Genomic DNA, 27533 nt, shown 5'->3' with positions numbered 1-27533 from the left:
AGGTAAGCTTTATGAGCTCCCATAGTTCAGTTTGCAGCTTGGCTCTGGAGAACAGAAATTTGCTGGTCTCTTTAAAGTTATTGTGGCCATTTTCTCCACACACATCTTACTGTTGCCTTAATATCCCTTCTCCATCTTTTCCAAACATTCCTACTCCTTTTTTAAAAAATCATTTTTATTAAATTTCCAATAATAACAGCACAGTTTTCACAAATAAAATGATTTAAGAAAGATAATTCCAGGGCATTGTTTATTCTGATGGTAGGATTTGACGCTGCTGCTTGCAGGATGTAAGGTAAAGGGACCCCTGACCATTAGGTCTAGTTGCGGATGAGACTGGGGTTGCGCCGCTCATCTTGCTTTACTGGCCGAGGGAGCTGGTGTACAGCTTCCAGGTCATGTGGCCAGCATGACAAAGCCGCTTCTGGTGAAACCAGAGCAGCGCGCGGAAACACCGTTTACCTTCTCGCCGGAGCGGTACCTATTTATCTACTTGCACTTTGATGTCCTTTGAACTGCTAGGTAGGCAGAAGCTGGGACTGAGCAATGGGAGCTCATCCCGCCACAGGGATTTGAATGTATTCATGCACAAATCTACACCAACACTTTTTCAGACTTTTCAGGTCTTAACAAGAACATCATGGAAAGTGATGTTAAAGAGCTGCATCATGGAGATGCTCCTGATAAATCTTAACAATAGCTGCCAGACTTTTAATCTGGCAACATTATGTACCTTTGTTACCTGCCTAAGGACTTCATTTCTCTGAATCCTCATTGTGTTTTCTTCATAATTTCTTTTATATAATTTTATATAATTTCTCTCTTATATAATTACTTCCACCTTGTTTCACAACACTGAAAGATGGATAGATTAGGTAAAATTAAATTGCATTTATACCACCTTTCATGGGAATTTGCCCCAGGTAATTCCTTATCAGACAGAATTTGAATTTGAAGTGATAGTGTGTTTCGAATTGGAGGTTCATTAGAAAATGAACCACTTTACTTAGGAAAGAATTTACAGGAAATCCTCATTTGTGCACGTTAAATATGTGTGCAACCACGCACACGTGCATTGCGCCAAACATGGAAATGACTCAAAAACATCATAAAGATGGGGTGGGGGCGGAACAGAGTGTTTGCAGTCTTTTCCAATTGTGCTTCAAGTACTGGTATATATGGTTTCACTTGCACATGTGGTGCCTCAGAAGGTAACTCTCGTGTAATAGGGTCAAGTATGGTCAAACTCAAGAAGAACGAGTCACACTCCCTTGAATTACTGTCACCTCCAGTAACTCCAGCTCTGCAGGCAACCGGAAGCCATGGAAGCCTCATCTTATACTGTATCTATATCTATATCTATATCTATATCTATATATCTATATCTACTGTGTTTCTCATATTTTAAGACGTGCCTATAAAATAAGCCATGGCACGATTTTCTGAAGCCTAAAAAATATAAGGCATCCCCCAAAAATAAGACATGCTGGACCCGGCAAGGGCAGCAGCGTGCGCTTTGCCGAGCTCCAAGCCGGCGGCGGGCTGTGCTTTTGCTGGTTCCCGCTAAGTCGGGGCTCAGCAAAGCGCGTGCTGCTGCCTTTGCCGAGCCCCGACTGAGCGGGAACCAGCAAAGGCAGCAGCCCGCCGCCGGCTTGGAGCTCGAGCCAGCAAAGGCAGCAGCGCGCGCTTTGCCGAGCTCCAAGTCGGCGGCGGGCTGTGCTTTTGCTGGTTCCCGCTAAGTCGGGGCTCAGCAAAGCGCGTGCTGCTGCCTTTGCCGAGCCCCGACTGAGCGGGACTGAGCGGGAACCAGCAAAGGCAGCAGCCCGCCGCCGGCTTGGAGCTCGAGCCGGCAAAGGCAGCAGCGCGCGCTTTGCCGAGCTCCAAGCCGGCGGCGGGCTGCTGCCTTCGCTGGTTCCCGCTCCGTTGGAGCTCGGCAAAGCGCGCGGGAGCCGACTTCCGGTTTCCTCGCGCTCGCATCGGACGTGCTCTGCGGGAGCTCCGAGAAAAGCTCCGTGCACAAAGCTGCTGCCTAAGGGGTCTAGGGGCAACGCGAGGCTAAGCGACCCCCTAAAAGCCCTGGGGTGAACCAGGGCGAAACAATAGCCTGCAGCGCGGCTGGAGGAGAAGCCCCTGAAGCCTAGATCTCCAACGCAAAGCGGGAGGAGAGAGAGAGAGGAGAAAGAGAGACTGACGTGAGTGAGTGATAGCGACGCCAAGAGGTAAAAGAACAGACTCACAAGGAAGGCAAACCCCAGCCCAGCGGGCTGCTGCCTTTGCTGGTTCCCGCTCAGTCGGGGCTCGGCAAAAAAATAAGACACCCCCGAAAATAAGCCATAGGCTTATTTTCTTGAGTTAAAATTAATATAAGACGTGTCTTAAAATATGAGAAACACGGTATATCTATATCCCTGCCCTGCCCCATGGCATCTCACTGCTGCCAAAATGTTCTCAAGAGAACTCTTTCCATATTAGAAAGGTTTCCTAGAAATGTACAACATTGCGCTGGACATAACATCTATAAAAACTGGCAATCTATTGTTATAGTATTTTCATGTGCTGCAGTATTGGAGTGCTACTATGTGTATCAATGTTTTCAAAATGTGTTGTTCAACATTTAGGACTCTGAAAAACACCACAACAGCAGCCATTGAAATAACAGGCTTGCTGCATCTTAAAGCTGGTTTATGTCCCTGAGTCTTTCGTGGGCATTTAGACGGTTGCTGGAAGGCATTGCTGCGTGCCTGTGAAGAAGATGCATGTTGCAGCCTATAGCATTTTCTTACTGCAAGTGTTAGGACTGTGTGAGAATGAACTCTGAGGGAAAAGCCCCAAAGCCTCCAGATCCCAACTCCCCTTCCCTGCTTCTGTTTACTGTATTTCTTAAAATAAGCATATCCAGCCTCCACCCCACCCCCAAGCTCTTAGGGCAGCTTACAAAAAGAAAGAATATTTATGTAAAAATTGGGGTTTGGCGAATGGATGGAGGCAGGATCCAGTGGAAAGCAAGGCAGATATTTTTCTCTTGCAACAGAGTTCCCTCACCTCCTTGCAAGGAAGGAGAGACCCTGAACAAAAGTGTACAGAAACCCAGTGCTTCCCCCCCCCCAAAATATTTAGGGGTACTCTCATTTTCCTACTCATATTGTGGTGGTGGCTCAAAGGGCCAAAATATTGAAATACTGCCCCTCAATGAGGCCAAACTTAGATTCACAAATGGTTTAGGGGTATGTGTACCCCTGGGTCCCCCCAGAAAAAAACCACTGCGGGAACCTTTAAAGACTTTTGACATTGCCCAACCCCCTTAGCCAAAGACCACCCCAAAATCATCATCATCATACATACATACATACATACACACACACACATACATCATAGGAGGCGATCTCCAGCAGAAATCCTGTCTGCCCGGATACCTTATAATGGTTGCTGATTGCATTACCTTGTGATGGTTCCTGAATCCACATCACAGGCTCACCCTATTCATACACAAATACTCCCTTAAGACAGGATTTGTAAGCAAAAAGATAATGCCTCCCTCACTGCAGAGGAATATTTGAGGTCATTGGGAGAGTCAAAATGGCCTCAGGATTGCTCTCCTGTACTGCTTCAGACACATGGTTTATATATTTACATATCTGCCTTTATGAATATTTATTATATATGTGAGACCTTAGAATTTCTTATAACAAGGTAGACCCTGCTTTCAGGCTTGCAATCTAAATGTCATGACACATGACGAGAAAGGCTTTGGTGGAGGGAGAAAAGCATGAAGATGGCAGTTGGTTTGGTTGCCCAGATAGATGGGAACAGCCAGTATTACGGGTCATGCCATACACTCTCGTTTTTAAATGTCACTTTATTTATAAACAAGGAAACCACAACACCAGACACATTTCCCGCTGTTCGCCCCTGGGCTTCTCCCCGGGCAGGCCGGCCCTCTCCAGCCTCAGCCGCGCCTGTTGCTAGGCGACCGCTGACACCAAGGGCAAAGGCCTAACCCGGGCCACATCCCAAAATGGCCGCCAGGGGAGGCGCCGCCGCTGGCGGGTGGCTTTTGCGTCGCCTCCCTTAAAACCGCCGCGGCGGGTGCGGAGGAGCGGGGTGGGGGGTGGCGGCGGGAGAAGCGTGGGGCTTGGCGCAAGCGTGCTGTTGCGGCCGCAGCTGTCAGGCTCGTCGGCTGCGGAGCGTTGCTGTGGCGGCGGCGGCTGCTGCTGCTGGTGGTGCTGGTGGGCTTTCCCAGGCCCCTCCGCCTCCCCGAAAATGGCGAGCCACCTGCCGCCGTGCGTCGTGGACGGCGGCACCGGGTGAGTGAAGGCGGGCGCCGGCCTCTGGCGTTGCGCGGCGGACCCCGCCCCAAAACCCTCCTCTCCTTCGCCCCAGAATGGGCATCTTCTCTCGGAGAAGGAGCCAGCCCCCTCCTCCCATCACTAAGACCCTTCCATTTATAGCCCCCTTTCCTTATCACGTTCTCTTTCACCCCTAAAAAGACTCGCTGCCTCTCCTCTTGATCTCCTCTTTTGGTCTCGAAATCTCTCCCTGCCAGCATCTTCCCACCCCACCCTACCCCAAATACTGTACTGATACGGCTTTGTATTTGACCCCCTTCTCCTCAGGGTGGGGGTACATGTTCTCATTGTCAACCCCCCACCCCAAATCCCATACTTGCCACCACCAGTTTTGCCTTTTCCTCTTTCGTCTTTCCCTTCCACCCACCCAAGGGTGCTTGCTCTTAGGCTAACCTCCTCCGGCATGTTCCCTTCCCCAGAGGATGTGAGATTTCTCTTGGTACCTCTTCTCCCTTTCCTGCTGCTTCCTCCCTGTCAGATTTTAATGGCCTATTTATTCCTCGAAAACAGTTAGCCAAAAGAGATTAGTGAAGGGTTGCACCCCGGGGTCCGTCCGCTCTCCCTTCTATCCTTGATGCCCTTGGTGGCCTCTATTAATAAGAAGCCATTTCAGAACATAAGCAGTATATAAATTAATAAATAATAATAGCTGCCTTGCTTTATCTCCTCTAGAAATGCCACTTCATCTCCGCAGCTTTAAGAAGCAAGCCTCTATCTAGGTTCACCTCTTAGGAACAGAGATGCCAGGAGTCTGAAATCCTAAGGAGGAGTAGTAGTAATCTGTTCTCTGTTCTGCCCTTTCTGCTCTCTTGTCCTCCATTGCCAGTGCTTTCAAAGTGTCCAAAATGAACTCATAATACTTCTCCCCACCCCTGCCTCGCTAATTTGTGCCATCCTCCTTTTACACAAACAGCACACCCTCCCCTGAACCAGGGCTATCCCCAAAGGAACCAACCACCTTTCATTTTATGCTCTCTTTTAATGGTGTATTACCCGGATTGACCTTCACCATGCTTCTGAGGCACCCTTAGCTCAGCATCCAGTCCACGGATTCTCTGCCTGCCATACCCACAATTTAGCATATTTAAAATGTTTTCCTCTGTTGGGTTTCAAACTAGTGTCATCCCTTTTGTTCTTCTGGTCCCTTGTGGATTTTCTCCCAGTTATATTATTTTGCCAGCTTTCCTAGCTCTTAAACTTTCCCTCCAACCTCATATTTCATATATTTTGATATGATTGATTGTATATTCAGAAGATGTTGAGGATATGCTGGCATGTTGAGGCTCCTTAACCACCACATTTGTCAGTTTCTGGAATTTGTTCAGTTCTGCACCATCTGTGAATCAGGCTTGTAATGATCGAATGTAGATGGAGAAGGAGTTCCTTGTAGGAAGCTGAAAGTGTTTTATATGTACACTGTGATGATGCTATACTTCCCTCTCTCCTCACCTGCTCCCTTGTGCAAATGACAGGGTTAAATCACAAGTTCATTTCAAAATCCATCTCTTAAGCCAGAATGTAAAGCCCTTGTACCCCACCCAGTCCCCCATCCTCTGTTTTCTTGCTTAACCTCCTGTAGAAGAAAGGTTTGGTGACTACAGAAGCTTTTGATCAAACATGCTAAAGTATTTGATTCTCACATTGTGGTTTGGTCTATATAACCTTGAAATGTATCAGTGTTACAAGCCTGCAATTATCTATTCCTTGAATACGTTTTGAAATGTATGTGCATACCTGCAGTTGTGTGCTACAGGTTGTATAAATCTTTGATTTATAATAACTCTTGCAGCTTTCTTGTAAAAGGGGAAAAATCAAGTTTTTAAACCCATATTGGTTTAAAAGAAAAGTAATGCTGGGGGAAGGTTAAAACCATAGGGTTGGATCTTTTTTAGTCACACTTAGTTCTAATTAAAATAAATGGTACTGTACTTAAATTGATCATGAATCAGTTGTTACATTGATATTAAGGTGAAGGTGAACTCACTGGAGCTACATTAGTCTGGATCTGACCCATTGAAGCAACAGGTGGAGGGGTGATAATTCTAGTAGTCACTGGGTAGAGGAATTTTTGACTTTGTATGGTTCTTATTTGTAGCACTTGGACGTGCAGCTTGTCACTTTCACTGCAGATGATGATCTTCTTAAATTACCACCTCTCTGTACAACTGTTAAAAGTTTTTTTTTGTATATGGTCACCAAATGGACAAGAATGTAGTTCTTCCTATCTTTGGAGTAATATTTACCCAAGTTACAACCCTTCTTTTTGATGTCCTCTCTTGCACACACATCCCCAAATCCTACAGCTACAAATTCTGCCAATACCCTCCTGAAAGCCCTGCCCAACTTACTCCACACACACTTCACATTTTGCAAGTGTATGATTGGCTAAGCTTTGCGAAGAAGGCAAACCCCATCCACCAGCTCTTAAGTCTGGCTGGCATGCTGGAGATCTGCCACTTTCAAGGCTTTCTGGCATGTGCTGGCTGATCACCTAGAGTTCCTGGATTGCAGGATTCTTGGTTGTAGCCAACTAATTTCTACTTGGAGTAGATCCTTGATAATTAATGGATGTAAGTTAAACATATCTATTAATTTTAGTTGGTCTGTTCTGAATTTGAGTAACACTGGATAGAACTCTCTTAGGAAGTGCGCATGTGCCATATGCTAGGAATTGTATAGCAATTGACCAGTGCTTTCTCGCCAAGACATTTGATTGGCCTCACAGTCACAGATAACCAAGTCCTAGTTGAGCAAGTAAGGCTGGAGTCTGTGTCAGTCTCCATCTGTTGCCAGGAGAGTATGATACCCACAAAACGATTTTGACTGTATCTTCAGTATCCATATGGAATCGAGAAAAAGTGTAATAAAAATCATTTAAGTGCAAATTGGATTTCCAATGCCAGGATGCCTGTGTTATCAACAACAACTGTTTTTATGATGACCAGTGTTAATAGAATTGTTGTTTTTCTGCATTTAATTTCCTTCTGACCTTATTGTCTACAACCACTATACCCGCAACTCTAGGTAGCACATCATGCATCTGATGAAGTGGACTGTAGTCCATTGAAACTTATGCCATAATAAATTTGTTAGACTTAAAGGTGCTGCAGGACTCTCTGCTGTTTCATGTTATAGCAAGCTAACACAACTGCCCCTCTGGAAATTCAGCACCATGCTTCTTAACAGCAATGCCTCTTCCAATGCCCCCTCCCTCACGGCCCGTTGCATTTATTTTTAGACTTTCCTTTTAAAGTAACATGACCAATAAACGACTCTAACCAGACTGTAAAAGTCTAGGAGAAAAAGCCTTGGATCTGTCCTATTTTTAGTGCCCCCTCAGGGCTTGGGTGTGCTCATAGAGCACTTGGCTAAATGAGTTTAGTTAGAAAAATGTCATAAAAAATGTCAAATTGTGCACAAAACTATGTGCCTGAAATTTTTCTAGTTCTGGAAATAAGCATATCATTATTGTATGCATTTGTATGTTGACTTTGAGTACTGCCACACTAAATCATTGATTTCTTATATATATAGAACAAGTATTATGTGGCACCTATAGCAGTGCCAGTTCCATAGATTAAAGTGGTCAAATAGGCACATATGAGGTAAGGTGGTCTCACAAGTAAACTGGCCCCAAGCTGTTAAGGGCTTGAATTTACTGTTTTATCACTAGGAAGTTTTTTTTTATTTATTACAAAAATCAAGTGGAGTATAAATTATATTAAATAAACAAAACAAGCAAATAAATATAGTAACACCTTGTACTTGGCCTGGTAGCAAATCAGCAACCAGTTTCTGGTCTCTGAGCAGAGATAATTACTTGCTGAAAGGGTTTCACTCTTGCCAGCAATTGTGTTGCAGCACTAATTGAAGCTTCCGGATCAAGCGCAAGGGATGCCCCACATAGAGAACATTGCAGTAATCTGGACTTGCAGTAACCAGTGCACGAACTACTGTAGCCAAGCTTTCCTGGTCCAGGAGCGGCTATAGTTGTACCAGGCACAGTTGGTAAAAGGTGTTTCTAGCCACTGAGGCTTCTTGGGCCTCCAGTGACAAAGATCGATCCAGAAGCACACCCAGAGTGCAAACCTGGCCCTTCAGGGGGAGTGTAGTCTCACCCAGGGTAGAGAGTTGACCAATGTCTCAGACATAGAAACCACCCACCCATAGTGCTCCATTTTGCCAGGATTCAAGCTCAGCTTGTTTCCCCAAATCTATCCCGCCAATGCTTCCAGGCACCTGTCCAGGGACTTCATAGCCTCTCCCGACTCAAGATGTTACGGAGAAATAAAGCTGAGTGTTGTCAGCATACGGATGGGCCCTGGCCCAAAAATTCCTAATGGCCACTCCCAGTAGCTTCATACACATAGTAGCTAGCACTGGAGATAAGATAGTGCCCTTTAGACACCCCATTATTATAGTGGTGGCAACACTAAGCACTCTTCAGATGTGAGCCCTTTAGATTGCAGGCGTGGGTGTATGCTAATAGCACATGCATGTGTTTCATTAGTAGAACCCAAAATGGTTTTAGCAACTGCTTGATCCTTTGATTAATAATCACTTATCCTGTATCTCATTCCCAGGCCATGATTGAATTTTTTTATTTTACTGCATTTCTTTTTACCTTTCTCAACAATTATTATACTGTACAACTTTTAATATCTACCTAAAGGCACTGTCTGCCAGGTTCTGCTCCTCTTTCAGTTGTATAAATCATCTCTCTCTCTCTGACAAGTTTCTCTAGCTATCAGTTTACATGCCCCTGATTTCACATGGTCAGAGTGATCTATATTAAGATTGTTTGGAATGACATGTGCCTTGATGTTGAAGTCAAACTGCATTTCATATTGACTGTTAGTTTCAGCAGTGTAAGGTCTCATTGGGAGCCTTATAACTTGGTAGTGTTGCGGCCTTGCTGCATTTGGATTAAGGTTATGCCCCTAAACATATATACCTGGGGAAAGTTCCACTGAAATTGGTGGGACTTATTTCTAGGAAAGCATGCTCAGGACTCTGCTGTAAATTAACACAACTTCTCAAAAGTGGAGGTATATTATTATTGTTATTTGTTCATTTTCTATGCTGCCTTTCACCTGAAGACCACAAGGTGGTTTACAGTATAAAAAGAAAAAATAATGCCCGCCCCACGTAATTGTTTAATTAACCAAAGGCCTGGGAGAAGAGGAACGATAGCCGGGCACCCTTTGGAGAGAATTCCACAAGCGAGGAGCCACTGCAGAAAAGACCCATTCTTATGTTGTCACCCTCCGGACCTCTCATGGAGGAGGCATGTGAAGGAGAGACTCAGTTGATGATGGCAAGGTCTGAGTCGGTTCGTATGAGGAGAGGCAGCCCTTGATGTGTTGTGTTCCTGAGCCATTTAAGGCTTTATAAGTCAAAAGCAGCACTTTAATTTCGGCCTGGAAATGAATTGGCAGCCAGTGCGTTTGGGCCAGGAGTGGCATGATTCCCCTACTTTCAGATCACCCTCTTCCTGCCCTGTTGAGAAAACAAGGTCTAGAGTGTGCCTTGCATTGAACAAGAGACATGTCAGGACAGCCCCATGGTTATCATGGAAGCCATGAAGTCCTAAGCCACCCCAGAACCAGTCGCTTCAACATGGATGTTGAAGTCCCCCCAAACCAGCAGTCTGCGAGTCCTCAGTACTGCCTCCGAGACCAGCTCTGTCAGCTCAGGTTGGGAGATTGCTGGGCAGCGAAGTGGGTGGTAAACCAGCAGAATCCCTAATCTGTCCTGATTGCCCAGTGTCAGGAGCACACAGTCTAGATCCCCCCACAACTTGACAGAGACCCTGGAGAGAGAGAGAGAGAGAGAGTTTCTATAGACAACAGCAGCTCCCCTTTCCTGGCCCTCTAGTCGGCCCTGATGCTGCCCCGAGTACACCATAGACCAGAGGTTTCCAAACTTTTCATGTTGGTGACACACTTTTTAGACATGCATCATTTCATGACACAGTAATTCAGTTTTACTAGCATCTTATAGGAGGCATAGCAGTCCTTGATGAGGTCCTCAGGTTGCCTCTTGAAGAACAGGGTTAAACTGTAGCCTGGTGAAATGGTTACTGGTTCTTACCTGGTTGAAGGGACCTATCCTTGCTTTGCCAGTCAACTTACAGACTTTCAGGGAATATACCTCATTGCCTTTGGCTATCAAGTGAATTGTTAAAACGCAATTGACCATTAGTCAAAACACCAAGTGTTGTGTGAGTCACTAATTATATTTTGTGTAGCACATTTGTATAACAGCAGCTTTGTTGTTCCACAACACACATTTGAAGACTGGTTCACTTTCTTGTTTTAGGTATACAAAACTGGGTTATGCAGGGAATACAGAACCACAATTCATTATCCCATCATGTAAGTAATTTTTACTCTTTGTTATAAAATATGTGCTGATTGATGAAGAGAGGAGACTGCTTTTCAGCTCTCTAGCTCAGCTTTTTTTGGGTCGGGTACATTTTGCTATTTTTTGGGAAATGGTATTGACTACACTACTGTGCTTGGCTAGTGGATAACTGAAGAGAAAAGCTTGCTTTCCTTCTTTGCCAGGTCCGTCCCCCATTAGACCAGTTTCTGGTTGCTATGACAAGTCCTGTTTCCTGCCTATCTCCATTGTGTTGCTGCCAGGGATCTGCCTTAGCAGACAAGGGACTTCCTCTTTACCTGACACCATGGATACAACTTGAATAATCTTGTGCGAGTCTTCCAGTCAATTTATATACTGAATTGCAGATACCACCTGGCTGTGAAATTGTAGGATTTTAGAGTTAAGAAAGGGCTGGTGTTAATGGGACGACTTCTTGTAATTCTTTTAATGTAGGTATTGCAATAAGAGAATCGGCAAAAGTTGGTGACCAAGCACAGAGGAGGCTTACTCAAGGAATTGATGATCTAGACTTTTTCATTGGAGATGAAGCTGTAGATAAACCTACCTATGCTACGAAGGTAAGGCTGGAGTAAAAGTTGAAGCACCCTTCAAAGAAAAGAAAGGAAGAAAGAAGCTGTAGGGCAGGCTGATCTTTGCTCTTGCAAACTGTAGCTCTGCGTGCTGTTGCAAGATGTAGCGCAGTGCAGTTTAGTGAGGACACATTGTGTTTTTAACCAATCTGATTCCACAATACTACTTCTTTTATGGATGTGTTGTTAAGATGTAGCAAGCTTAGAGTGGGTATGACCAATGCACAGAGGAGAGCTGGGTATATTTGGGAGTTCTGACTTGATTATCCTCTACCACAGTGTTTCTCAACCTTTTTTGGGCCACGGCACACTTGTTCCGTGAAAAAAATCACGAGGCACACCACCATAAAAAAAGTTAAAAAATTTAACTCTGTGCCGCCCTATATTATAATTATGACTGTAAGAAACACTTGCCAAATATTGCTTTCCGGCGGGTTAGTGTTGTGTATTGGCGGCCGCCAGGCTCGTTTGCACTGAGCTTTGGGAAAGAGGAGGAGAAATAATGCTTTCTGGCGGGTCAGCGCTGCCTATTGGCGGCCACCAGGCACGTGACAATGCAAATCGCCCTTCTTGTCGCCGCACGTCGCGGAACACCAGCCAGCGTGTGCCGCGGAACAGCGGTTGAGAAACGCTCCTCTACCATGCCAAAGTATCTTGCTCCTTTAAACACCTCCACTCTTCCTCTTTTGCTGCCCCATATGCTTGAAGCACTTCCCAGTACTCGGTGCCACTTTCCTTCAAATCTCTCTTTAAAACCTGTGAAGTCTTTAGCTCAACTCTTAGTCCTTCTTTTTCATTTCAGTCAAGGTTATGTGTACATATGTATTTGTCCCCTGTTACCCTTGCTTTTCTCTATACTTCTCTCTTCTCTGTCCTGCTGTTGTAACCTAGACTGCAAGCTCCTTGCATATGTGACTCCATAAAGCATGGCACTGTGTCTGCATGTTTTGTTCAGGTTTATGTTGGCTTCCTCCTGATTAGGCAGAGGCCAAGCAGTACCAGGGTTCTTCCCTTCCCATGCTCCATCTCCTGTCTCCTGTCCTGGTATTGTTGCCTTTCTGACTGCTGCCTAAGTTAAGGTGTTGCAAAGGACTTCCAGAGCACTCTCACTTGGTGTATGTAGGGCCTGGCAAGGTCAGAGCACACTCTGTCTTGACCATTTCATATTATTTGCCAACTGAAAGCCATTGAATTCTGATGTGTACACAGAACATGGCATGCAAAGGGACTCTTTCCCTTCAGCATTTCAGTGTCAGGTATGACTTGTTTTTCTTATTTGGAAGCCAATTGGGGCAGGCCCTGCTCATGATGAGCTTCTTGTGTGCAGCGTGTCTGCTGGATTGAGACAACAGAATATGGTAAATACTCATATTATGCAAAAGTGATATGCTTGTTCAGTAGTGTGATATTTTCCCATTTATCTTTGCTTCAGTGGCCTATACGACATGGTATGGTGGAAGACTGGGATCTTATGGAAAGATTCATGGAGCAGGTTATTTTTAAATATCTTCGAGCTGAACCAGAAGATCACTACTTCTTGATGGTAAGAGGAACAGGCCAAAGGTTTGCCATTCTTAAATGTATTCTTAATGCCATTCTTAAATGTACATTTTATAGCTTTTTAAAAAACTGGGGAATAGTTAGTTCCATGTTCTCTTAGGTCAGTATTCCTCATCTTCTCCCCTGTGCATGTTTTGGACTGCATTGTCCCTGATGGGGCTGAATAGCATTGCAGTACAAACATCTAGAAGGCATCAGGTTGGGGAAGTCTGTCTTAGATTCACATATATTTATAAAAACAGGACTGCTACACACACACAAACACACACACACACACACACAGAGAGAGAGAGAGAGAGAGAGAGTCAATGCCAAGTTTAATAAAATGTGTTTTATGCTTTTATAATTTAATAATATCTTTTAAAAACAGACTGAGCCACCACTGAATACCCCTGAGAACAGAGAATACCTCGCAGAAATCATGTTTGAATCTTTTAACGTGCCAGGACTTTACATTGCGGTTCAGGTAAACAGTGAATCTCTCTAACAGTGAACAATATCTTCACGGAATAAAGTATGGGCATCTCTGCATGTATTACCTAAATTAAGGGTTTTTAGAGTGTGAAGGTTGCTTTAATTTGGAGGCAAAAACTTTTGCTAGATGTGATGAAAGCAAGCAAGCTCAAGCACCAGTTCTTAACGTTATGATGTTTTTATAATGATCAACTTAAATGGAAACACTTGAGGGGTGAGGAGGAGCCAAATGTGCGTTGATGGGTCTCTCAGCTGAACCAGTGGAGTGGGTCCTGTGGCTAGGTAGAGTGCCAGCTAAAGGATAGCTAATGAGGTAGAGGAGGAAGCAAATGGATCATTTCTTAAACTGAAGGTGAACAGGACCCATAGAGAATTCCTGTATTTGTTTTGTACGTGAACTACCCTTTTATGTAGATTTTAATGCCTGCTATGTTCCTGCTATTTACCTCTGATTTTGCTACAACTCAATCTAGAAAGATGTTCTTGTTTCATAGAATCATAGAGTTGGAAGAGACCACAAGGGCCATCCAGTCCAACCCCCTGCCAAGCAGGAAACACCATCAAAGCATTCTTGACATATGCCTGTCATGCCTCTGCTTAAATCCACAGGGTCTTTTCTAACTCTATGGTTCTATCATTTTATCATCTCTTTATTATGCCACTTCTCTTCCCACCCCATCACAGTGAAAAAAAACTGGCTTCTTGAAAGTTGCTACTTGCATCTTGAATGAAGCCACTGCTACCGCCTATACAAGCTTTCCTTGAACTGCAAATACAGGTAGTAGTTTTAGCTGTTCAGGCTTTCACTCTATTTACATAACAAAAAAGCACATGTGAATTGCATTCATGCAATTATCATGGTGTCTGGTTTGACCTTCAGGCTAACTCTTGGCTTAAACTGGATTTGACTGGAGGGCTTCCTGTTTCATAGCTCAAGTTCCTAGCAGCTCTTACCGTAGGTTTCTAGTTTTTAATCTGTTAATTCTCAATTTGGCTGGAAATTTGGGTGGTGGTTTTATGGCTGCTGAATGGTTGTGGTTGTAATCTTTTACCCTGTGCAGGCTGTGTTGGCTTTAGCTGCGTCTTGGACTTCACGGCAAGTTGGGGAACGTACTTTAACTGGAACTGTTGTTGACAGTGGTGATGGTGTGACGCATGTCATTCCAGTGGTAAGTGGTATATGTGTTCTGCATCATGTATATTCAACATTATGTGCTTTGCTTACCAAAGCTTATTATGCTTATTATGTGAATTTTTGAAATAATAAGGAAGGGAATTTATTGAACCAACGCGTTTAACATTTAGTATCAGAATGTGGTAGACACACACTCATTTGATCTCAAATAAGACCATGCTTTTAAGTGAAACATGTGAAGGTCTTGCTTGCCTTTTGAAAATAAGGACATATAAAATGGTATTGTGTAGGAAAAATTAAGTTGTCCAGGATCTCACAATCTATACATTAAGTCAAAGAACCCTAATGAAATTTTGATTCCTGTTTCTTGAACAAAAGTCTCTTTTGTTTTATTGTAAACCACTTTGAAAGTCCATTCAGATTTACCAGTAGTATGCGGTTTTTTTTGCATTTAAAATATTTATATCCTGCTTTGGAAGACTCCTCAGTTTAGCTTCCACTTAAAATTAAATAGCACATACAATAAAATCTAAGATACAATAAAAATGACAAATAAAGCAGAAGACAACACATTAAACCGAAACCAACACAGAAAGCTGGAAAAAAAATTCAACACATGCTAAATGCCTGGAGAAATAAAACCCTCTCTTTAGGATGGGGGTTTCATTGTCTGGGTATTGCAACCAAAAAAGCCTTGTCCTGTGTCCCCCACATGCCTCTGAAGGGGTCAAGCATGGAGAAGGGCCTTGAATGTTGAACGCAGTGGCAGGACAGATTCATGTGGTAGGATGTGATCCTTCAAGTATCCTAGTCCCAAACTGTTCAGGGCTTCATAGGTAATAACTGGCATTTTGAATTGCAGCTGGAAATGAACAGGAGATTATGCAAAGCTTGACTAATGTGCTCTTCAAAGAGGGCTCCATCTGTGGAAGCCCCAAAAGGGCATCTCATTTTGCCCCAGCTATAGTTTCTGAATGCTTTTCAAAGGCAGCTTCATGAAGAAGAGTGCATTGCAGTAATTTCTAGTGCAGTATGGCAAGGTGGTGACGTGGAGGAAAGAAAATTGCAAAATCCCCACTGGGCCCATGCAAACCTTTGGGTGCATGAAAAGTTAGCTTTTTGGATCCCTGCCCAGGTTGATTAAAATAGCGGCTTCTCCCTTAGGGCATGCTTTCAACTGTGCTTCTGTCACCAGCTTAATTCTTCTGGGACCCTGAAGAAGCTAAACTTCCATTTAGAGCATGAAAGTAAGAACTGGTTCACACAACTATTTTGCTTGAACCAGGGCCCTTCTTATTTCCATCCCAGTTTATACTATGGCTTGGCATATGGGTTGTCTTGATATTTCTCATGAGTACATATTTTGCATGCCTGACTAATAATGCTTTAGGCGACAGCAGTGCCAAATGGTGGCTTCTTGTAGCAGGTGGCATCTCAGGGACTGGTTTGCTGTGGGCCCAGTGCAATCCAAGTTACGGGAGAAAAAAGTTGGTCACCTGCAAGAGAGGTTGTAGGAACTGGCTTTCCTGTAATGCTTGATAGCAACTTACCTGGGAGTACAGTCCCAATGAACTAAATGGGGCTTTTGTCTAATAGACGTATGTATAGGATTGTCCTATAGGTATGGCTTCTCTTGAACTATAAACAGTAAGTAGCAGCAAATGTTTGAACATGTTGCTATGGATCTACTACTCATAACCCCTTTTTTCTCCTTTTTCTATAGGCAGAAGGTTATGTAATTGGCAGTTGCATCAAACACATCCCCATTGCAGGTAGAGATATTACATATTTCATTCAACAGCTCCTAAGGGAGAGGGAGGTGGGAATTCCACCCGAACAATCATTGGAGACAGCTAAAGCCATAAAGGTAAACACTTTCGTGAAACTAACCAGCCTGTCGAGAAATAGATTGCCAGTGAATCATTGAAATATAACAACTTTGTAGTAATATATTCCCCCTGCCCCATTTTTTCTCAATTGTTTATTACCAGTGGCTGTGTTCTGTGATTATTGCAGCACAACGGTGCCATGCATAGACAGCTAGTTAGAGTTTTTGGGACTTGGGGGAAGGAAGTGAGCAGGATAATCTCCTGTCATCTTGCACACACTCTTGTCCCTTTGTGTCCCATAAGGGAAGGCGTTGATGGGAAAAATAAGTAGTGAAAGGGAAACTAAGGCAGCAGTGACTGAGAAAGCAAGAAGAGGTGAAACTCAAAACTGGTGCAGAGTTGAGACTTTGATTAAACTGATTTCAAAAGCCCCAAACTTTTTCTTTGGCAAGCATCTCTTCCTCTGTGCAGTCACATGAGGCGATTGCAAGCAATTCGTGTGAGCTATGTTTTTCTCTGCACTGGCCACGCATGGGAATTGTTCTGGCCATAATTGCCTGCAGGAGCTAATGTTACTGGCGACATAGAAAGATCATATTTTGCGTAAACAGACAGTCAGATATGCTACAGTTCCACTTTTTTTACTTGTGCTTACCGGTATTATGGGCTTCAAGAGGTTGAGACCCTGAATTTTGGTTCAAATGGCAGACCCTCCCACTGGTGTTTCCCATATAGCTGTGCTGCAAGGGATATTCTCTCTCTTCGACTGCAGATCAGCCAGGGAGGAGAGTGCTTCTTTACAAGCACAGAGTGTCATTGGCTCACAAGCAGTTGATTGTAGCATTCTTAAGACATGGCAACCGATTCCTACTTCTGGCTGATTTGGATGCTGCCGTGTCTCTTCTCAATTGCATGTCTAAGGCCATAGATGTACACTTTATTGGGAGTGAGACCTTACTGCATTCAGGTGGCCTATCCCTTTAATTCAATAAAATATTTGTGTTTCTTCATCTTTGTATTTCTTCATAGGAAAAGTACTGTTATATATGTCCAGACATAGTGAAGGAATTTGCCAAGTATGATACAGATCCACGCAAGTGGATAAAGCAATATACAGGCATCAATTCAATCAACAAAAATAAATTTATCATAGATGTTGGTTATGAAAGGTTTCTTGGGCCAGAAATCTTCTTTCATCCAGAGGTAAGAGTCTGCTGTACTAGTGCATGTTGTTGGCATCTTTCTCGAGAGACAATGGAGTCTGCCTCTGGGGGTGCGGGCGGTTGAAAACAAACCACTGTGGCACTGAGGCGAGCTCTCTGGGACACAAGCCAGGGCAGTGTGTATGGAGGTCCTGGGCTGCCCAGATGACAAGACCCTCCTCTCAGAGAAAGCAATGCATTTGGCACCATCTTGGCTGCAGGAGTTGCTGGAAGGAGGCATACAAGGCGCCATCCAACCACCTTAGGGGCTCCACTCCAGATTTGTGTAGGGTTAACTCCTTATCCTTTTCTTCTCCTGAAGATACCCTGCAAGGCATTAGAGGTTTATGATCAGAGTTTTCCTTCTCCTAGATGGACTCCCTCCCCAGGTTGACGAGCGCCATCTGCCCCTCACTTCCCTCTACAGTATGTTCAGAAACCTGCCTTCTTGACTGTTAGACCCACTATTGGTCTTGTCCGCTCAATCCACCGGAGCGTGTCTTTGCATGCAGGGGAGGCCCCTAACTCACTGAGGGTTTGAGACCCATCAGCTACCCTCACCTTGTTTAAGCGGCCAGCCGAAGCTGTTTCCAGTGTGTGTCCGCTGTCACATGCTGACAGCTTCTAAGAGCCACAGGTGGACAGGCTACCCTAGAAGGAGCACGATGTATCCCCCACCAGAGGTACTGCCCCTCCTCTAACACTCTATACAACAATAATATTAAAAGTAACAATTGTACTAGTCAAATTAGGAAGGAGTGTAATGGCACTTCTTGTGAGAGAGCACCACCTTGTGGCTGAATAATAGTAAGATGTATCAGAATTAAATGTACACACACAACTGTTATTAACACTTCTCTATGCTTTCTAGTTTAGGGGAGCTTTCCATGCAACACTGTAGAATTTACAAGGGAATTAGCCATTAACCTCCTGCAGTCTCTATACTGAGAACAACTAGGAATGGGTATTAAGTGTCGTATAAGCCATGGAAGAAGCACTTCTTCCGTGATATGATATTAACATACCATGTTGATTTAGAACTGTTGCAGATAAGTTTGTGGTGGCTGCACTGATGCCAATGTATTACAGAAGTTACTTATTGCTCCCCTGTGTTATTACAAAATTGTTTTTGTACTGAGGTTTTTTTTAAACGCATTCCTGCTTTCTTTGTTGAAAGCTTATTTGAGCATGATATTTTCATGTGTGGAAAATGTCCTACAGTACAAACAAAGTGAATGAAAATGAAAAAAGAAGAAGAAAACATCCACTGATTATCTGTGGGACAAACTGGTGGTAGACAAACAGTATTAATTACTACTGTGGCTGCATGTGTGAGGTTTAAGTAGTAAGGAGGTGCTATTGCCAATGTCAACTTGGTCTATCTTTTGGGTGGATCTGCAAAAGCACCTTGTCAGTCTTCAGTGTGGCACAGCACTCTGAGACGTTTCTTGTTGCAGTGGGCTAACGTAGTCCTCTAAACCATGTCTCTTTAGCCTTTTCACTGCAGCCTTGCTTGTGCGGGCATATAATGAACCCATCACCTGTGTTTCTACCTACATTTCTTTTAGTTTGCCAATCCAGACTTCGTGGAATCCATTTCAAATGTCGTTGATGACGTGGTACAGAACTGCCCCATTGATGTTCGGCGCCCTTTATATAAGGTACAGTTTGGGGGTGTGTTTTGTCTTTTTTGGGGTGGGGATAACTATTGCATATTCATTTGGTCCCCCAGATATTGTTGAACGCCATCAGCCCCATCCAGCATGGCCAGTGATCATGAATGATGGGAGGGAACTCTAGTCCAGCACCATCTGGAGGACCACGGGTGAGCCACCTCTGATGTAGATTCAGAGGAGCCTCTGTAAAGTGGCCGTATTGTGTGTACAAATCCCAAAGCAAATGAACAAAGAGTGAAAGCAGTTGGTTTTATAAGTGACAGAAGCCCTTAATCCTTTAATATCTAAGAGTAGTGATTTTGTCTTGCTGGTGTGATAGATTGCCAGTACAAGTAGTTTTAACCAACTTCAATTCCTAGATGTTGATTGTATTATTATTATTATTATTATCATTCACATTTGTATACCGCCCATCATCTAAAGATCACACGGCAGGAGAAATAATCTTGCAGAACAAGATCCTGACTTATTCCGAAGGTGATAACCATAGTTTTCTGTTTGGACAAAACAGAAAATTATGGTTCCTTGGAGAACTCACTCTGTTGATGTGCTCTGCAGGAAGAGGAGAGCAGGGAATCCATATTTGGGCTTATTAAGCTGTGATATGACCATCCAAATGGTCCAGTGGTGGGATTTGGGGAAAACTTGAACTTTGAGAGGCACTTCCTACATTTATTTCCTTTAAAATAGGTAGGTGAAATTTCCTTTAAAATAGGTGAAAAGTTCCTGAAGGTTTGTGTAGACATAAAGTGAGATGAGTGCTTTTGATAGGTTTGACTTCCACAGGCTGGTTCTCAAGCTATTCATTAGCATGATAATACTAGATGAGACTATATATATATATATATATATATATATATATATATATATAGTCATCTCACTTTCATCAGAATGTCCTTAGTGTGGCAAGATCTGGCACTTGCCATGTCAACATACCTTTCCAGAAACTTAGTAAATAGCAGACTCTTCAGACATACACTGTCTGTGGATATTCTGCTTCAGTAATGACTGTAGGTGGATCTCTCTTCCCTTCATGAATTTTTCTGTAATAGGTTTTGAAAGCCACCTAATCTGGTGGCTAGCTTTTGTTTGTGAATTCTCTCCTGTACCTAACCCCATTGATGTTTGTGAATTGTATAAGTTAATTATGTGTAGGTTGAAGATACAGCCCTTAGCTTGTCTGGCTATTCATGCATTAATGACGCCAGTTTCTGGGTATTATTTGGCTACTTCCCTAGATGTGTCTAAAGAATTGAAGGAAAATAAGCTGGGAGGCAACCCTGAGAGAAAAGAACTGAAGGAAAATGGGAGCCTTATTGCCATGTGGATTCTCTGAGAAGAAATTGATTGTTAGCACTCTGGTAATAACAAAGAGTGCTGCTCCTTCCCTGCTGGGCTCTTCCTTTTTGTATTTCTAGGGTATGTTAGTAATTTAAATGCTAAACACTGTATTTGGGAGTCCCACTGCACTCTCCATAGCAGGGAGCCTAGCTGAAGTCTGCTTTTATTAATTTCTGTCTTCCCGTTGGTTTCTCTTTCTTAAATCTTTTCCAACTGGGATTAAATTACTTAGATCTTCCCCGGAGTGCTCCATATTTTTCCCTGTTATGCTGCTTTCTGAGCATCAGTCAATGTTCTCTTGCACTCAGCTGACAAAATTGTGCTCTTTTCAACATGGCTGGCCATGTGAGGCAGTAATCAAAGATGATCACCTGCATTCTGCATCTGAGAGTGTACCAGCTCTCCCCAATCGTACAGGGTTCTAATCCCCCTCATTTTGGGTACTTCCTTATCTTTTAAAAATAAAATTAAAATTGCACAATTTAAATAGTATTTTGGAATTGTAGTTGATTGTAATAGAACAAGGGAGGTTGAACATTAAAGGAAACATATGGATGAAAATCAATTGTTTCTTTCTAAAAAAGAAATTTTAAGTGATCAAATACTATTATAGTTGGTGACTGATGTGATTTTGAAAAACACCATGCTTGATATACAGCAGATGCCTGCTCAGCGGTGGTGTCTGGTTTTTTTTGTTAAAAGATTAGCAATTTTCACTTTTGAGTTCCTTAAAAACTCTCAAGTGGATGCCATTTGGATGCAGTAATGTTTCAAATTTCAATTTGTCAGGTAAGGCCTGGAACTTTGTCCCTTGTCATAACTGTTTGCCTCAGTTCCTCAGATTCCCTTCCTGAGAAAGTTAGTTCAGGCACAGGGATCTGTCATACATCTTCCTTTGTGAAGACAGATTGGAAGAATTCAGCTTCTCTGCAATCTCCTTTTCCTCCTTTTGCATGCTTTTGATTCCATTTTTGTCCAAAGGTCCAGCCACCTCCCTAGCAGAATCAAAGCTTCTCATAATGTATTAAAACATTTTGTTAGTGGTGCCTCCCCACCTTTGTAGTGGTGTGCTCTTCTAATTTGAATGCCTTATTGTCTGCTTCCTTTTCTTTTGCCAGAGTTTTATGTTCCTTTTTGTTCTCTTCATTCAGAAGATAGAAGCCTCTTCCCCTTAACTAGCTTTCTTCACTCTGCCCATTAGCCATGCTGGCATCCTCTTGCTCTCAGCGGTACTTTGCTTGAGCTGCAGTAGGCATTCTAGCTGAGCTTCTATTGTTGTTTTGACACTCACTCACCCAGCACCATTCTGGAGAGATTGGATCTTATTCCCATTCTTTTTGCCAACTTCCCTTTTTTTTTACCAAGCTCCTCTGTTTTGGGAAGTTTTCCTTTTTTGAAGTCCAAATGTGATGGAAATCAACATATTTGACTTAAATAGCTCTATTGGCTTGCTGGACAAAAGGCAGTCTGCTAGGTGATACCTGGTTGCCATCATTATGATATCTCACCAGCTAAATATCACGATATCAATATTGTGATATATATCTGTGGCAGTGGAGGGCCTTGCTGAGTCTCCCAGTGGCAGCAGAGGGTCCCACCATACCTCCCCACAGCAGTGGAGGGTGTGCTGCGCTTCCCCTCAGCAGCCTAGGACCTTGACGAGGCTCCCTGAGGCAATGGAAGGCCTTAAAATGCAAGGAAGTAGTAGATTTAATAAAAACATCAAATAAACTTCCATATAATATATTTAATATACTTTCAACTAATTTTAAGAGTAGTTTAAGTGATTTACTAGTCACTGGTATATTGCCATATTGAAACACTTACCATGATGTTAGTTCAGTGATATGGCGATTTCTCACACAACCCTGCTGTCTGCTGGATAAAAACAAAAGTCCTAAACTGTGAAGACTGATTAAAGAAATGCCTTCAAACCATTAAGGCTGTTTAAAGATGTTAGCTTAAAAACTGACCGTGATAGATAGGTGGCACTGTCTGATCAACATGACACACCTAGTTGCACTGCCTAATAATTAAATATGGTATTTCTTTTCACTACAACTGGTGTTTATTTTAAGAAGCTGCTCTTGGTTCATGGTAGGACTATACTTGAAGGTTCTTGTGCAGCACAGTGAAAACTGCAGAATATAGATTGCAGCATGCAAAGTGCTGAAATGATGGCAGGGTAGCTCAACTTCTTTTGCTGATATGAAAGTGGGTCAGCACAAGGGGGAGAGCGAGGAATAATGAAGATTAGGGTGCAGACAGACTCTCATCATTAGGTCACAATACATATACATTCTGTACTTTTTAGAGCACTTAAAAAAAAATGCCACTAAGACTCATGGCACTCAAAAGTCAGGGTCTGTCCAAGAAGATATAGGCTGTTGCTATGGGAGACCCAAGTGCCTTCCTCTCTCCCCCAGCCATGTGTATTTTAAGAATAAGGAAAACATGCAGAAGACACAATACTTGAAGATAGACAAACAATAAAGTGTTGGAAGAACTGGGCATGGAGGGTGAGGTTAATTTTCTTCATGAGCACAAATCACCCCATGTATGAGATAAGCCAACAGGAGGCAGTGATGGCCACCGACTTGCGAAGGCTTTTTAAAAAAAGGATTAGATCAATTACTTGAGGGTAATTCTGTCAATGACTACAAGCCATGATGGAGGATATGCTCTGCCTCCACGGAGCTTGGAGCTGGTATGCTTTTGTATACCAGTTGCTGGAAACTTCAGGAGGGGAGATTGCTCTTGTGCTTCAGTCCTGCTTGTGGGTTAGTCAACGTGAGCACAGGATGCTGGACTAGATGGACTAGTGTGAAGCACTGGCTCAGTCCTGCTATATATACCTTTAAAAGCCACCTATGCTGTTGCATTAATGTTGTTGCTTTTAGTTGACCCTGCATGTGTTTCTGTGTCTATTGAGGCAAGGCAGGTCTGTCTTAGGTCTTTCAGGATTGCAATCCCTTTCCTCAAGCAACTCCATGTTTGTTTTCAAAGTGTATGTGTGTGTGTTTGTGTATTGTTAAGGCTAAAGGCAGATTTACATAACCCCAAAACAGCCTTGAGCACGTTGTAAACTTGCAGTATTTTATAGTTGCTAGCTTGGTAAGCTGGTTGTCTGCTTATGGCTACAGGAAAGGCCACTGGCATGACCAGTTTTCCAAATGACCAAATGTAATGTGGCTTTAGCATATTTGTGTCCTGTTCTTCCTCCAGTGGCAGTGCACATGGCACTTTATCTCAGAATTGCCATGTGCTCAGTGCTGCTCCTGGGTCATAGCCTAAAGGGCAAAAACTGTTCCATTTCTTTGCCCTATAGAATGTGGTTCTTTCAGGAGGATCCACGATGTTCAGGGATTTTGGGCGCCGGCTGCAGAGAGACTTGAAGAGGGTCGTAGATGCTCGACTGAAAACAAGCGAAGAGCTCAGTGGTGGTCGGATAAAGGTAAACGGGTTTTACTATCTATTAAATGCCTGAACGAGCAAAGCAAGTGCACATGTAGCTCTGTTAATGAGCCCTTTAAATCAGATGACATTTTTACTAGTGTACTAAAAGCATCTCGTGATGCCAAACCCCAGACCTGAGATGCTGCAGCAAAGGGGAAATGGCTTTAACTGGCTCTAGCACTTGAGGTGATGTGATGAGCATTGCTTCTGACTGTTTCTGGATTTTTCCCAATCCAAAGGAATCACAGCATTCAGAAGGCCTCTGGAATTTTTCTTTCTTTCTTTCTTTCTTTCTTTCTTTCTTTCTTTCTTTCTTTCTTTCTTTCTTTCTTTCTTTCTTTCTTTGAAACATTTTTATTGTTTGAACAACAAAACAAAACAATAACATGATAAATACAATAATACAAAAAATAGTCCCCATATCCAATAACTAATAGTCCACTTATCCTCGTGGGTGTGCCAGTGTGCCATGGGTGACCAAAACAAGTGCTATATTCGAAGAATTTCTAGCCTGCTGCAAAAAGCCATAGCAGTTACCTGTAAAGTCATCCTCCTTAGTGTTTGTTCTTTGTTAATTTCTCTAAGAAATCAACATGCCTCATATAACTATCCCATTCCATTATACTTCCTCCCTTATACCACCAATCATTCGCCATCACCAGGATAAACATAAATATTTTTTTATATGGAGGATCTTGTTTCTGACCATCATATACATTCAGCAGTGCCAGATATAGCTTTGCTTCTTTGTTTCCCCCCAAGCATTTTAACTCATCCCTCCAATATCTGTTCTCTAGAGTTTCCTTTTTGCCACAACCGCAGTCAAGGTGTTGCTGGTTCATAACTGAACTCGGTCTCTTCAGCAGTTGGAGGTGCTGTTGTGAAAATTTAGACCTGCAAAATGGAGCCACCACCCTCAGTATAGAAATGATAGAAGCAGGGATACTTCTGCATTTCCTTGTCCATTCCCCTCTGGACTGCAGATGACAATGCTGTGATTCTAGCATCCTTTTGCAAGAAGGTGGGATGCGTGGGTGGGGAGCTGAGAATGTAGTTTTGAGGTGCTTGGAACTATGGAACTTGGAACTATGCAGGATAGGAGGTAGAAGCTGTTTGAAGCAGTAGGGACTTGCAACAGGGTGTGGGACCCAGACAGGGCAAGCTGCATGAATGCTGGATAAGTAATCTGTACCGGCCTCAGTACATCTGTTTGTCTCTGCATAGCTGGACATTCAGAATTCTCCTTCCTTTCTCTCATAGCAACCATCTGGGATTAAGGTACATTTGCTGCTCTGACCAGGTTCACATAAGGTCATGCTGTGTTTTGATGATATACTGAACTGCTGGTTGTGTTTGCTTTTGCAGCCCAAACCTGTTGAAGTTCAAGTGATAAGTCACCATATGCAGCGCTATGCAGTCTGGTTCGGAGGATCAATGCTTGCATCAACAGTATGTCTCTTATGAAAACACTTTGTTATAGAATAACATTACTGGAAAATAATTGGAGGCCATCTCCTCCAATCCCATACACGGTGGCATAATTCTCCTTAGATAAAGGAGAATTATTAGAAGACTAGCTTTCGTTTGGTGTTCTTTCCATTGCTGGGTATTGTTTTATTTTGCATTATCACATGGAGTTCTTCTGTCTTCTGTTTTAGGGGAGCCAACATGGTTTCCTCCAGATGTTGTCTGACTTCGACTCCCATCAGCTCTAGCCAGCATGACCAATAGTCAAGGGTTGTGGGAGTTTTACTCCAAAAACGTCGGGAGGCCACCACTTTTTATTTTCTGTTTTGTTCAATTTTATATTCATATTTACTCATTCTGGAATAATTTGTGGTGAATTGTAGGAAGGTATGCCTCGATCTCTCTTGAATTGTATTGTATTATTAAGTAATGTGGGCTGTTGAGGGTAGCAATGCATTTTGGAGTGTGTGTGTGTATATGTATGCCTGAAACCAAGACAATTGGCCACTGTTGTTTCCGAAGTCCACTCTCTCTGCTACTATCACTGCTTCCAATCCAACACGCAAGAGGGGAATTAGAGTACAGTGGAACCTTGGTTGTTGAACGTAATCCGTTCTGGAAGACAGTTCGACTTCCGAAACGTTTGACAACCAAGGTGCAATGGGCGGTCGACAATTTCAATGGAGAAAATGGAGAAATGTGCCTCGGAAGCCGTTTGACTTCCAAGGCATATTTGGAAACAGAAGCATTCACTTCCGAGTTTTCAGTGTTCGGGTTCCAAACCATCCGACTTCTGAGATGCTCCAAAACTGAGGTTCCACTGTACATTGATTGATCTTATTTTGTACTTACCACACCTGTTTCATACTTGCTTTGTTATTAATCTTGGTTTGTTTGCTTCTTCATATCCAGCTCCTTTTCTCCGTTTGTTTTCTCAGTCAGAGTTCTTTGAAGTATGTCACACCAAGAAAGATTATGAGGAATACGGTCCTGGAATTTGCCGCCACAATCCTGTCTTTGGAGTTATGTCTTAATTCTCGTCGTGTGGTGGTGCCTGCTCTTGTGTCTAATGGAGATCCTTTTGCTGGCGAGGAGGAGAAAGCACTTTGTGTAAATATCAGAACACAAGTGTGGGTGTTCGCTTGCCTTGGGGAGGAAGACTTCAGTCCTACCTTGTGCAGTGGAATCATGCGTTGCAATGAAATGGACAACCCAGAGCCTTTTGAACAAAAGTCACACATATGCTGACGCTTTGAGACTCTCCTCAGCATTAGCTTCTAGACGTATGGGGCAGCTCCTGTTTGGAAGATGGTGGAAACAGGAATTGCAGGGATAAACAGAGGCCAAGAAAAAAAGCGCCAAAATTTCTGTAAAACTTCTGGAACAGGGAAGAGTGCTCAACAGTTTCCTGCATTGATCTCAGCCCTGCAGCCCAATATGTAAGGAGGAGATTTTATGCTTGAAAATTACCGCTTCGATTTCAGTGGGTTCTGGTCTTCCCTGATTGTAAAACGAGGCCTTAGTTTGTGGAAAAATTAAAAGTACTGTAACCTTGCAATACAAATGTGTTTTTTTGGAGAATTTTGTATTTTATGACAATTAACAGGTGGGTTTTCTGAGTGAGCACAAAGAACTAGCGATGCATGAGGATTGTGGGAGTGGTGCAATTTTCTGGTTGCCTTGGTGAAGCAAGAAGGCAACCCAGTGGGGCTCTCTTTGAGTATGTAAGTGTGTTTTTGAAAATGGTACTGCTTTTTATGTGAGTGAGATGAATTTTAAGCCTCTGAAAGTAATGTATGAGATTTATTACTGCTATTTATTTAATTCGTGTTTTCTTTTTTAATTTGGGCCTAGTGAGTAGTAGTTGGCTACTGATCAAATAAAAGCTGTGAACATGTTCACACAGATAACTGTTCTTGTGGTTAAATTGCTTCTTCTTGAAGGTTCCGTTTCTGGGAAATTCCACATTTGCTCAAGAATGGGCTAGTTTGTCCCTATATATGTAGGAAAGAGCATGCCCAGGGGTTGCAGATATAAGCTTTATGACTATAAATAAATCAGTCCCACTAA

At 43.1% G+C, this 27533-nt stretch overlaps 1 protein-coding gene across 5 annotated transcripts; it reads left to right on the top strand.

The window, feature by feature from the left end:
- Nucleotides 1-4120: 4120 nt before the first annotated feature.
- On the top strand, nucleotides 4121-27027 carry ACTR3B (actin related protein 3B). 5 transcript variants are annotated; one of them, XR_004693462.2, is made up of 12 exons: nucleotides 4121-4304; nucleotides 10668-10723; nucleotides 11187-11311; nucleotides 12756-12866; nucleotides 13254-13349; nucleotides 14419-14526; nucleotides 16216-16359; nucleotides 17351-17524; nucleotides 19092-19184; nucleotides 23885-23994; nucleotides 25362-25445; nucleotides 26402-26457. XR_004693462.2 is itself a non-coding variant. In XM_035129567.2 (12 exons), the coding sequence occupies exons 1-12, from the start codon at nucleotides 4261-4263 to the stop codon at nucleotides 26709-26711; spliced, it is 1467 nt and encodes a 488-aa protein (XP_034985458.1). In that variant the 5' UTR covers nucleotides 4121-4260; the 3' UTR covers nucleotides 26712-27027. The 5 variants fall into 5 exon arrangements, 4 of the variants coding, with proteins under 4 accessions (XP_034985458.1, XP_034985453.1, XP_034985454.1 ...); XM_035129567.2 differs by having other exon boundaries at nucleotides 23869-23994; nucleotides 26406-27027; XM_035129562.2 differs by having other exon boundaries at nucleotides 23869-23994; nucleotides 26402-27027.
- The last annotated feature ends 506 nt before the right edge of the window (nucleotides 27028-27533 follow it).

This window comes from Zootoca vivipara, chromosome 12 (assembly GCF_963506605.1).
Source record: "Zootoca vivipara chromosome 12, rZooViv1.1, whole genome shotgun sequence".
Lineage (NCBI taxonomy): Eukaryota > Metazoa > Chordata > Lepidosauria > Squamata > Lacertidae > Zootoca > Zootoca vivipara.
This window is presented reverse-complemented; position numbering and strand designations above follow the sequence as displayed.

What these genes read in the sequence shown, in the direction of transcription:
- ACTR3B (XM_035129567.2), top strand. Translation starts at nt 4,261, where the DNA reads ATGGCGAGCCACCTGCCGCCGTGCGTCGTGGACGGCGGCACCGG. An exon ending in GTCGTGGACGGCGGCACCGG is followed by an intron (nt 4,305 to 10,667) that starts GTGAGTGAAGGC and finishes TTCTTGTTTTAG; the next exon opens with GTATACAAAACTGGGTTATG. An exon ending in TCAGTGGTGGTCGGATAAAG is followed by an intron (nt 23,995 to 25,361) that starts GTAAACGGGTTT and finishes TTGCTTTTGCAG; the next exon opens with CCCAAACCTGTTGAAGTTCA.